This window comes from Lipotes vexillifer, unplaced genomic scaffold (genome assembly GCF_000442215.2).
Source record: "Lipotes vexillifer unplaced genomic scaffold, Lipotes_vexillifer_v1.1 scaffold1691, whole genome shotgun sequence".
Lineage (NCBI taxonomy): Eukaryota > Metazoa > Chordata > Mammalia > Artiodactyla > Lipotidae > Lipotes > Lipotes vexillifer.
The window spans coordinates 3,557,819-3,569,417 of record NW_006789046.1 but is presented as its reverse complement, the minus strand read 5'-3'; the positions used below and the strand labels follow the sequence as shown (position 1 = coordinate 3,569,417).

General features: G+C 61.5%; 1 protein-coding gene across 1 annotated transcript in view; it reads right to left on the bottom strand.

Moving 5' to 3' along the window:
* Positions 1 to 885: 885 nt before the first annotated feature.
* The window catches only part of TMC6 (transmembrane channel like 6), a 14,365-nt gene continuing 3,651 nt past the window's right edge, over positions 886 to 11,599 (bottom strand). The window contains exons 9-23 of the mRNA XM_007462392.1: positions 11,488 to 11,599; positions 10,468 to 10,612; positions 9,629 to 9,784; positions 9,056 to 9,207; positions 8,865 to 8,946; positions 8,545 to 8,642; positions 7,362 to 7,457; positions 7,035 to 7,110; positions 6,190 to 6,323; positions 5,873 to 6,049; positions 5,699 to 5,777; positions 3,454 to 3,521; positions 2,055 to 2,117; positions 1,495 to 1,698; positions 886 to 955 (exon numbers count right to left, since the gene is read on the bottom strand). Of these exons, the coding sequence (XP_007462454.1) occupies positions 886 to 955; positions 1,495 to 1,698; positions 2,055 to 2,117; positions 3,454 to 3,521; positions 5,699 to 5,777; positions 5,873 to 6,049; positions 6,190 to 6,323; positions 7,035 to 7,110; positions 7,362 to 7,457; positions 8,545 to 8,642; positions 8,865 to 8,946; positions 9,056 to 9,207; positions 9,629 to 9,784; positions 10,468 to 10,612; positions 11,488 to 11,599 (1,712 nt within the window). The remainder of the gene's footprint in view (positions 956 to 1,494; positions 1,699 to 2,054; positions 2,118 to 3,453; positions 3,522 to 5,698; positions 5,778 to 5,872; positions 6,050 to 6,189; positions 6,324 to 7,034; positions 7,111 to 7,361; positions 7,458 to 8,544; positions 8,643 to 8,864; positions 8,947 to 9,055; positions 9,208 to 9,628; positions 9,785 to 10,467; positions 10,613 to 11,487) is intronic.

Here is an 11,599-nt window from a genome sequence, read left to right as displayed (position 1 = left end):
GTTTTTTTTTTTTTTTTTTTTTTTTTTTTTTAGCAAAACTACTGTATGCCAGGCAGGGTGCTAAGCACTGTGTAGGGCTGTGTCTGTTGTTTCAACAGCCCCCTGAGGTGAGGACTGAGACTGGGAGAGGTTACAGGATGTGCCCGAGGCCATGAGCTGATGAGGGTCAAATCCAGGCGCATCGGACTCCACAGCCATCGCTCGCTGGGTCAGCCCCACACAGGATCCACCACGGAGTATTCCAGCTGGAGGACCTTGAGGCCACGTGTGTATCAGAAACAGCTAAACAGCTCCGATGGGCGACAGGTGTGCCTGTAAAGAGACCTGGCTCCAACAGTAGCAGGGCTGGCGAGCCTGGAATTTGTACACGGCCAGGCGGGGTGGTGCCGCAGCCCCAGGCAGAATTTCTTCTCCGGAAGATCTCAGCCTTGCTCTTGAGGACTTTCGACTGATTGGATGAGGCCCACACATGTCACTGGGGATAAAACCCTTAAAGCCGGCTGACTGTGGGTGCCGAGCACCTACAAGACGCCTTCACAGCAACACCTCAGTTGGCGTTTGAGTCGATAGCCAGGGCCACCAAATGACCATCACACGTGGCTTCTGCAGAAATACCCACGGGCCTTTCTCCTATTTGTCGTCAGCAGCTCGTCCTGACTGACCTCATAGTTGTTGCAAGGCAGGCGAAGTGGGCCCAGTCATAGCTGGTAGCAGTGCCAGCTCAGACTGCACGCGGTCAGTTTATGTCCATCCATCCAAAAGTGCATCGGTCCTCTTCACAGAGAGGCAGACATCTGGGGGGGTGCTGGCACCTAGAGCCCAGGTGAGTGTCCCCACCCGAACTCACCCAGCGGCACTCATGCCCGGAGACACAGCCCAGGCCAGCTACTCGTAGAGGTCCTTAAGCACCTCCTGGCTGGGACCAGCCACAACAGGCCCAGGAATCCTGCCTGATCTGCTGGGCGCCCGAGAAAGTCAGGTGAGTCTGCCCCTGGACGTCTGCCAAATGCAGGAACACCCTGCGTGGGCCCAGCTGGGAGCACTGCTAATGGCAGTGGCATCTTCACTGCGAGGCCGGCCCGGCCCCCCCCAGGCCAGGTTTGCTCTCCCAGGTTCCCCGCTGGGATGAGGAACGTGGGCCCATCGCTGCTCTCCCATCCTTTCCCATGGCGGCCGCTGCCCCAGCTCCTGCGGACAGCGGGCACTGGAGCTGTGACAGCTCCGTCCCCTCCTCCCCGCACCCTCTGGTCCGCAGCATCCCACAGGCTCCTCAAGCACAGCCTGGCAGGACCCGGGGTCACCCCCCACCAGTCACCGCAGCCAGACCCCGCTCCTGCCACAGGCCTGGACGCTGGCTGCCCTTCGGCCTGCAGGCTCCTCTCCCCATGGCTTATTAGCAAATGACCCACCCCGGTCCCGCCCTGTATTTTCCCTCCACCCCCACCCCAGTAACGACTAGAACATCACTTCATCACCCTCCACACACCCCCGTACTTGTCCCGCATGGCACAGGCTGGCAGGGCAGCGCCTGAAGCTGCAGCGCGGTCCATCCCTGCCATCGGGGGCTGGGCCAGAAGAGGGCGCCCTGCGCTCAACACTGAAGCCGCACAGAGTCTGCTTCGTGGGGAGCCTGGCACCAGAGGAGGCCCCTCGGGCATCTGGTAGGCCGCAGGGCCCTGGCCTGGCAAGGAGAGCAGCCTTGAAGAACCAGAGGGAGAAACTGAAGGGGCGGCACATGCACGAGGCCGAAGTTCCCATGACCTCGGCCTGGAGGTCGTCCACGGGCTGTACCTACAGCCCTGGGCACCTGGGCAGGCCTGAACATAAGCATGGACTCCCACGAGACAAGCCCATTTCGCAAAACGTGTTTAATCAGGATAAAGAGAGTCTTGGGCAGGGTCCACCGGGGGTGCTCCAGCCTCAGACGGGCTGCAGACTCCCATCACCTTCCCCGTGTCCCAGTGGGGTCATCTCCAGGCGGCATCTGTGCCTGCAGGTCCATGGGAACCGAGGGTGACGGGGTTCCCGGGCTGCCAGGCCCAGCGCTGTCCTACTGGGCATCCCAGTCGTCTGTGAATACGGCCGGGGGCATCACGGCCTCCTCGGTTCTACCAACCCTGCCAGAAAGGGGAGTTGGCAGGGGGCCCCGTTGCCTTGGGCAGCGCGGGCCTCGCTCAGGAGGCTGAGAAGCCCCACGGTCATCCCTCTGGCCAGCCGAGGCCAGAGGATCCCCAGCAGCCTTCCTCAGGAGCTGTTTCCAGGCCTCCCAGGGCTGAAAGGCTCTGGAGAGAAGTGGAAGGAGCCGGACGAGGCCGGGACTCACCACCGGTAGGCCTTGGCAAGGGAGGGAGTGGTGTGGGCAGGGGATCTTGTTAGATGGCTCGTTCTGGGGGCTCCCGCTGCCCGGGGTCGGGGCGGGGGAGCCCCAGGGGCCTCGACCTGCAGACCTCAGCTGGCCCACCTGGCCGGGCGGGGGTCGAGGAGGGGGGTGTGTGCATTCCCATGGGTGGCCTGTCTGTCCAGGCAGCAGGACGATGTCTGAGTTCATCTCCCCTTCCCTGGGCTCAGCCGCAGGTAACAGTTGAAGGGTGAGACGTGAGGCCACAGGAGCCTCCAGCCCCAGCCCCGCGCCAGGGCAGCCGAGGCTGAGGCAGCAGCATCGGGGGGGGGTGAATTGAGTTGGTCTACATGACAGCAGATTCTATATCCTTGTCTCCCTCTCAGTTTCTTGTCTGCCCGTTCACATAGGCTGACATTCTTTGATGGCTGGGACTGTACTGTGAATACCCAGTGGTGGGGCTGGTGGGGGGGGGGGGGGGGGGGGGGCAGGGGGGGTTGTTCACCTCATGGGGAGAATGGGGGCAGGGGTCTGAGGAGAAGGCCAGCCAGGCTGACCCCTGACCCATCAGGACGCGGGTGGCAGAGGGACTTCCCTGGTGGTCCAGTGGTAAAGAATCCGCCTTCCAGTGCAGGGGACTAAGATGGATGGTGAACTAAGATCCCACGTGCCTTGGGGCAACTAAGCCCGCGTGCCACAACTACAGAGCCCACGCACTCTGGAACCCACGCGCCACAACAAAAGAGCCCACATGCCTCAACGAAGATCCCGCGTGCCGCAACTAAGACCCAACACAGCCAAAAGATAAATAAAAGAAAGACGGGGGTGGCAGAGAGGAGGGAAAGGGCATGAGAGACCCCCAGTTCCACCTTGCCCCCTGCACACAGTTCCTTCATTTCTTTTTTTTTCCTTTCTCAGTAAACTTTTCTTCCTCCCCCAAATGCCCCACACACCTGAGGAGGAAAGGTGGGGAAAGAGGGTAGGGGAGTCCCAAGAGGCTGCGGGCCACCTAGGGAGGCGGGCAGCCACTTCCCTCCCCACCGCCGGCGGGAAGAGGCCTCCCGGTGCAGCACCCGTTCCTTCTCCCCCACACACTCCCCGCCAGGGCCCCTCACCTGCTCCTCTCCTTCCTCTCATAGATACGCTGAAGCTTGTTGATTAAGAAGATTTTGTCTTCCCCCTCCTAGAAACACCAGAACACAAAGGCTGAGAAAACAGCCATCACGTGTCCGTCCAGAAGTGTCCTGTTCCAGACTGCACTTGGGGTAGCTCACAAAGAGTGTCTGACATCACAAGCACAAAAAGTTTAAAGAAGGGGGACAGAGGCACCAAACAAGGACAAAGAAATACCAAGAGCCAAGTAGTGGGCATACACACACACACACACACACACACACGCACGCACGCACGCACGCACGCACGCAGGCACACACACGCATCTAAGCTTCCTAGTGGCCAAGGTGAAAAGGGAAATGTGATCAGTTGCACAGTGAGGGCTGCCTACCCAGCCTGACTCAATGTACAGCCGGCCCTGACACTTAGTCTGTCTTGGGCAAATTACCTCCCCTCTGACCTCGGTCACCATCTGTAAAAGAGGGATACAAATGTCTGTGTCATGGGGCTTTTATTCGTTTTTTATTGTTGACCTAATCAATTATGGAAACTTAGTGGTTTAAAACAACCCAAATGCAACATCAGTTCTGGAGGTCAGAAGTCCAAAATGGGTCTCAGTGGGCAGAAATCAAGGAGTCAGCAGGGCTGGCTCCTTCTGCAGCCTCTGGGGAGAACCTTTCCTTGCCTGTTCCAGCTCCTCAGTCTGCCCACATACCTGGGCTCATGGCCTCCTTCAGAGCCAGCAATGGCCAGTCAAGTCTTTCTCACACCTCTTTCTCTGACATCGACTCACCCACTTCCTTTGTTAAGGACCTTACGATTACATCTGCCCACCCGAATAATCCAGGATAATCTCCCACGTCCAGCTCAGCTGATTAGCAATCGTAATTCCATCTGCGAACCTAATCCCACAACCCCAATGCCAGGTAACCGTGGCATATTCACAGCTTCTGGGATTAGGACAAAGACGTCTTTGGGGCAGGTATTGGCCAACGCAGGGCTCTTTCGACAAGTGACTGTGAAAACGCACATAAAGCTTTAAGTCTAGGACTGAGTAAACATCAGGATGCGTTCTGGGCGCTGGGGACGCTGGCTCACCCACAAAGGCGCTGAGACACCTACGAGGTGGGACCTCCTTAAGAGACCTCCCCGTTTTCTCTCCGTCGAGTTGGTGGGTACAGAGGGCTGTGCACCTGAGTAAGCCACCTGCCCAGGCCAGGGAAAAGATGCTCCGAGCGCAGGCTGAGATCAGAAGTGTGGCCCCAAAGCCTCAGAACCAGGGCCAGCCTCGGCCTTGGGAGGACACAGCCTGCAGCAAGGGCCGCCTGGGGAACCGTCCTTCAGCTCCTAGAGGAACGGCGGGCGGAGCTGGGATTCCCCTCCCGACGCTGCTGTGCGTCCCACCACCACGGGACACCGCAGGCCCCAAAACTCTACAAGGTAGGGCAGGAGCCGGTTGGGAAAAGCCCACTTCCAATAGCTGTACCTCAGCCAAAATACCCAGCCTGAGCCCTGCCCTCGGTTTGTGAAAGGGGAGGAGGGGGGTTACCTTGTACTGCCTTACTTATAACCGTATAAAAAGCGGGAGCTGCCTCCAGGGCATCCTTCCACGCAAGAAGACCTGACCCAGAGTCCCTGCACCAATTAGCCAGCAGCAGAGTCACAGGCGAGCTGCACCCCAGCCCTGTCCTGCCTCGGCTGACACCCAACAGCTGACCCCCAAGTCATTTCTAACGAAGAGTGGCTGGTGGCCACCAGCCCTGATGTGACCGCCTAGGGGACACAGGCACCAGCTGGCCCCAAGGTGGGCTCAAGCATTAAGTACACAAGTGAGAAACTGGGAAGGAAAAGGAAAAAAGAAGAAACAGCAGTGGGGAGAGTGATGTCGGGGCCCTGGGGGCAAGGCTGGGGCCCTGGGGATGAGGTCAGGGGCCCACCAAGTGTTCAGGGGAGACCCGCTGTCACAGGTGCCCCTGAGCAGCCAGCCCAGACCCCGGGAGGACAGGACCAGGTGAAAGGCCATTCCTGTCTGGGGAAATGCCAGCCCAAGTGACTCTGACCTATGGGGCAGTGACTTGTTTTCAAGGTGACGGGAGGCCCAGTAACTGCGCAGGGAGGGAGGGACAGCCTGCGGGCAAGGCTGGGCGGCCTCTAGTGGGGATGGGGGGGGGCGGGGGGGAGGGGTTGGAGGGGCTGCGGGTGTGAGCCAGCAGGCACCCCCGAGGTGGGAGCCCAAGGGGCACTCACGTTGCTTAGCTGCTCCTTGAGGAGGCAGATGACTTTCCGCTGGCCCTTCACCACCTGGATGTTGAGGTAGATCACGGCCCTGCGGGAGACGCCGCTCAGGCTGGGCCCCCCCGCGCAGGAGCCCCGGGGGAGGGAGACCAGGGCCCCCCCCCCACGGGCCTGTCCCGCACTCACAGCAGCAGAGCCGATGCCAAGTAGACGGGGAAGGCACTTTCCACCAGGTACCGGTGGATCCAGGGCAGCCAGGAGACCCTGGGGCCCGCCTCCTCCAGGTGGCGCACCCACACCTTGCCTGCCTCATACATGGTGTCCAGGGTCCGGAAGGGGCCGCAGACGCTCGAGGGCTTCACCCTGGGAGAAGAGGGCGGGCAGCTTGACCCCTCGGCCCGGACAAAGGCCACCTCCACACCACCCAAACCGCGGCCACCAGCCACGGCGGCCCCAGGGGGCAGCTCCCCATCCCGCCCCCCGGAGGCCGAGGGCCCACTCACTGCCAGATGGCGTAGCAGAGGAAGACGGCAGCGCCCAGAAAGGAGGGGAAGCAGAGCAGCGAGATGAAGACAGTGCTCATGTGGGAGGCCTTCCAGGGCCTGCGGGGTGCCTGGCAGTTGGCCATCAGGCTGGTCTGGGGACAAAGGTTGCGCTCTGCCACCACCCTGACACCCACCCTCCCCCAGGCCTGGTGCGGCCTCCAAGAGGGAAGAGGGGCAAGGCCGGCAGTGGGCTGGGGGTGTTCTGCTTGCAGGGGGAGCCCGAGCCTATCCCCCAGGACAGCCCCGCAGAGAAGCAGACACTCAGAATCTCAGCCCACAGGCTGGAAAGGGCCGGCGGGGCTACCTCCCGGTCTACGGAGGGGAGACTGAGGCTCACGGGGAGCAGGCTGGCCAAGTCACCCGCACGTGAAAGGGTTGATACTAAAAGCCACCTCCACTGACTGAAGGTCTCCACTGTGCCCGACGCTTTATAAACGTTATCTCCGGCAGCACCCCCCAGAGCAGCATCCACGTTGCACAGAGGAGGAAACACAGGACCAGAGAGAAGGACCTGGTCCTGAGCACCTCCCAGCCCCCCGGCCCTAAGCCCTGGCCCGAGCACACAGGCACCTGGCAGTGACCACGGACCCTGACGGGATGCTGCCCAGCCTGCCAAAGGCAGTGATGCAGGGACGGGACGGGGGTCAGCTGTGGCCCGTGGGACTGACCCCAGAGGGCGGCTCTGGGCTGCCAGCCCCACATCACTTGGGTCAGGGCTCCGCATCTGCCGGCCCAGCGGCCACGCTGGCTGCACACTCTCCCCGGGCCCCGCCGCCCTCCCAGGGACCCAGCGGCACCTTTACCTTCTTGACGTAGAAGAGGAGCAGCAGCCTGATGATCTGCACGGCGGGCAGGAGCGGGGAGAAGAGGACCCCCAGCCTGAGGAGAGCGCGGGGAGGACAGGGCTGCATCCCAGAGGCTGGGTCCTGACGCCTGGGTGGCTCCCCGGGCCTAGAAAGGCCACCCGGGCCTGGCTCGGGCTTGGGACCCTGGGGAGCTGAGACTGGGTCCCCAGGGAAGTGAGGGTCAGGTCACTCCAGATTCCCAGGGCTGGGTCCTGCTGTGGCCCAGGGGGAAGCGGTCAGCCTCCCCAAGGGCCAGGCACTGGGACACAAGTGGGAGATGCTCACCAGGTCAGGGTCTGCCCGTAAATCAGCTCCAGAACATTCCCCGCAATGTCGAACTCAGGCTTCCCCTTCCTCTGAGACCTCTTCTCAGAGATGAGCCTGGGCAGAAGAACCACTGGGGTCACGCAGGAGGGCCAATCCCCAAGACAGACCCTCGTCCCCACCCCGACCCGCACACCAAGCTGAAGACCCTGCCCGCCCCACCAGGGTGCCCAGTGATGCAGAGGGGAGATGGCGGCCTGGGGTCCCACCCTGAAGGGTCCACACTGCAGCCAGCTTCATCTCCGTCCTTTTTCTAAGCATGTACGGATACACGCAGGTATAAATGTGCACATCAGCATCAAATAAAATTTTACTGCCTTTTTTTTTTTGGCTGCGTTGGGTCTTCGTTGCTGCGCGCACACTTTCTCTAGGTGCGGCAAGCGGGGCCTACTCTTCATTGCAGTGCACGGGCTTCTCATTGCGGTGGCTTCTCTTGTTGCAGAGCACGGGCTCTAGAGCGCAGTCTCAGTAGTTCTGGCACATGGACTCAGTAGTTGTGGCTCGTGGGCTCTAGAGCACAGGCTCAGTAGTTGTGGCTCGTGGGCTCTAGAGCATGGGCTCAGTAGTTGTGGCGCACGGGCTTAGTTGCTCCGCGGCATGTGGGATCTTCCCGGACCAGGGCTCGATCCCATGTCCCCTGCATTGGCAGGCGGATTCCTAACCAATGCGCCGCCAGGGAAGTCCCTGTTTTACGGCTTTTTAAAAGTCTTATTATTATTAAATTCATACGTTCTCAAAGAAAACACAGAAAGAAAGAAACGACACCTACGATGCTAGCACTCGTAGCCAGGACATCTGAAAACGTTCCTCTACTTTCTGTTTTTCCTCCCAACCCCTTTTTCCTTTGTATGAGACAGATTATACCATATGCATCATTTTGAAACCTGTTTTCCTTTCCAGTCTCAAAATAGGTTACATCCTGTCTCCTAAAGGTTTTTCTCAGTTTATCGATATTTTACAGAAGAGCCGTCACGGGTAGAGATTTATGGCCCCAATCTAGGGTCAGGTCCTGATTTTCAGAGGCCTGAGAACGGCCTGAGTGACCCTCACCTCCAACACACAGGTGAGGATGCCAGGAGCCCTTCCGCAGGGGAAGCCCAGGTGCCCAGGAGGTGAGCGCAGGGACCCGCCCCTGGGGCCTCACCTCCACACCAGCTCCCCCAGAAGCGTGTCCAGCAGCGTGAAGATGAAGTCCATCACCATGAGCCGGTACAGCTCCTGGCCCACAAAGTCCTCCCAGCACTGAAACAGAAGCGGCCTCAGCCCCCAGTGCCCTGGTGCCCCCCACCCCGTGCCCACCTGGGGGCCTCCAATACGCTTGTAGACCAGGCCAGGTAAGATGAGGTGAGGGCTGGCTGCTGTGAGGGGCCACCACGTCCACCCCCCACCTGGGACCCGGGAAGACCCTCTTGAGGGGCCCGGGGAGCCCCACGCCTCTGCCAGCACCGCCCGGCCCGCCCTCACCTGGTCCTTCAGGGTGCCCACCCTGCGGCCCAGCCAGTGGTAGCAAAGAATACCCAGGGTGACCACCTTGAGGATGAGGTTCCTGCAGAAACAGGGGGGGGGGGGGTGTGCACAGGCTGAGGGAGGGGTGCCTGGGAGACAGAGGTCCCGCCCCAGAAAGCCCCACCTAGCGGTCCCATCCAGCCACGCACCTGCAGATGGCCACGTACACCTCTAGCACCGGGGAGTCGTGCCACTCCAGGATGGCCAGGACGCGGAACAGGTAGGGGGCCCCCAAGTTGAGAAGGCAGACCACCAGGGGCAGGGCCAGCAGCGCCCCGTCCCGCTCGGCAGGCCCGTGGCTCTGCTACGGCAGGGGGAGAGCCAGAGGTCAGCGCCCCAAGGACAGAGGCAGGTCCACTGATGGGCCCGAGACGGAGGAGGGGCCGCAGGGAGGGGTTCCCGGGGCGGAAGGAGTGGGTGGAAGTGGCAGGCACGCCACCCTCCACCCCAGGCCCAGTGTTCAAACCGCACAGGAAGGGGGGTGGGAGGGGGAAGATGGGGGATGGAACACAGGTGTGGGGGAAGAAAAGAGAAACCAAAAGAAGAGGAGAAAACAAAAGGACAGAAAAATAGGAAGAGTGTTGAGACAACACGAATGAGAACAAGGCTGTGAGGGAAGCGGCCTCCAGGGAGGGCCCGGGCGGAAGGGGCGGGGCCCAACGAAGCAGGCATCTGACCCCACGGCCGGAGCCTCCGCGAGGACCCCCACGCCCTCCCCGCACCTGGATCACGAGCTCTGAGAAGGTGTATACAGCCAGGGCGCACACCAGCGTGGTCCCCAAACACAGCAGCCAAACGAGCCCCAGCACGGCCGCCTGCCGCAGCCGTCCGCACGCCCTCGGGGGGCGCTGCCACAGCTGCCCTTCGGCCAGCAGCTCCTGGGGGCGGCAGCGGGCCTGTCACCCGCAGCACAGACGCACGGAGACGCGCAGACACACGCGCCACACCCCCGGGGACAAGTGGAGCAGACACACAGGGAGGCTCAGGGAACACCGGGGGTCTCCTCCCGCCCACCCCTGGGGCCACGGCCCGTCGCTCCCCCTGCTCTGGGGCCCCTCCAGGCACCAGGAGACCGCTGGACGGGGCCGCAGGCTGAGGCCTGCCCCAGCCTCTCCCATGCACCCTCCCCAGTCCTGTCTCCTGAGCTGTCCTGCCTGTGGACAGCCGTCCCCTCGCTGACCCGGAGCCCCAGGGCACTCCCTGGGGGCCCATCAGCCGGGTCAAAGCCATGAGCTGCCCTGACCTGAATCCCACAGCGGGAAACCCCAGAAAGGCAGAGAACCTTCCGCGAGGCCCAGGCCAGCCACCCTCTAGCCCTGAGGCCTTGGGCAAAGGACTGAGGCCTCCGTGTCCTCATGTGTACCCCAGGGCTATTCTGGGGGCCGAAACACATGCCAGCTGGCGCCCCGCAGGCCTCTGCCCGCGGGGGCCGGAGGACACGGGGACTCCGGGGAGAGGGCCGGAGAGCAGCCCTAACCCTCTCCCACTGGAGCAGGCCCTGACTGGTGTTCCCTGGACACGGGGTGGGGGACAGCGGCCCCAGGGCCCCTGGGCAGCTCACCTTCAGCTGGGTTCGGATATTGTCGTGCTGGAGGCGGCTGGCCCATTTCTGAGTCACTTTGTAGTCCCAGGAACAGAACACAGTGACGGCGTGGACCCCCGAAGTGCTGCCTACCCGGTAGCTCTCCCCAAAAGAGCGGGACATGCTGGGAGAAGCAGAGGCAGGCAGAGGGTGAGATGGGGCGGAAGGCACAGAGGCCAGAAGACAGATGGGATGCTCCCTGCAGCCAAAACCTACCACCCACTCAGGGGAGCCCTCCCGGCGCTGGATGGGCCTCCGGCCACTCTCCCTGCCCCACCTCTAGCCCAGAGCTCTCAGCCTCCTGGTGTGGACTGCCGGCCACTCTTAGATCAGCCCTGACCAACAGGGTGCCCGCCAGCCCCAAGTGGCTAGAAGAGGGGTCAGGCTCCACTCCCCACCAGCATGGCCGGCTGCCTCCCACCCAGACGTGGCTGCGGAGGGTGCTGGCTCACCTCAGGGCCTTTGCACTGCCTCTCCCGATAACCAAAACACCTTCCCTGGCCTTTCTCCAGCCCACCCTTATTTAACCTCCCTCTCTGGGATGAGTGCCACCGCCCTGGGGAGCTGGTCTGACTTCCTCTCCTATGCTCCAAAACACCAGAGCAACATAACACCAGGAGTTTCCCAGCCTCTTCATTGGCCTGTCTTCTCCTGTAGACAGCAAGCTTCTCAAGGACATGCACCAAACTCACTTACCTTCCTGTCCTGAGCAGAGCACAGCAAATGTTTGTGGAGTGGATGGGTACATGGATGAAAGTGTGGATGGATGAATGGAAGGAAGGCAGGATCCATGGATGCACGGTTGATGGATGGATGGATGGATGGATGGAGTGATGATGGATGGATGAATGGATGATGAAGTGATGGTGGATGGATAGGTAGCTGGACGGATGAATGGATGGGTAGCTGGATGGATGGATGGATGGATGGATGGACAGATGGATGCATGGGTGGATCAATGGCGCTCAGAGACAGGGTCCTAGAGTGGAGGGCTATTACCTGTACACCAGAGTGATGCAGGTGATAAAGAAAACGACCCCCACGGTGAAGAGGTAGGCCAGGGGCATGTTGTAGGACAGGCCGCCCGCCTCAGGCGTGCACTGGCCGCCAT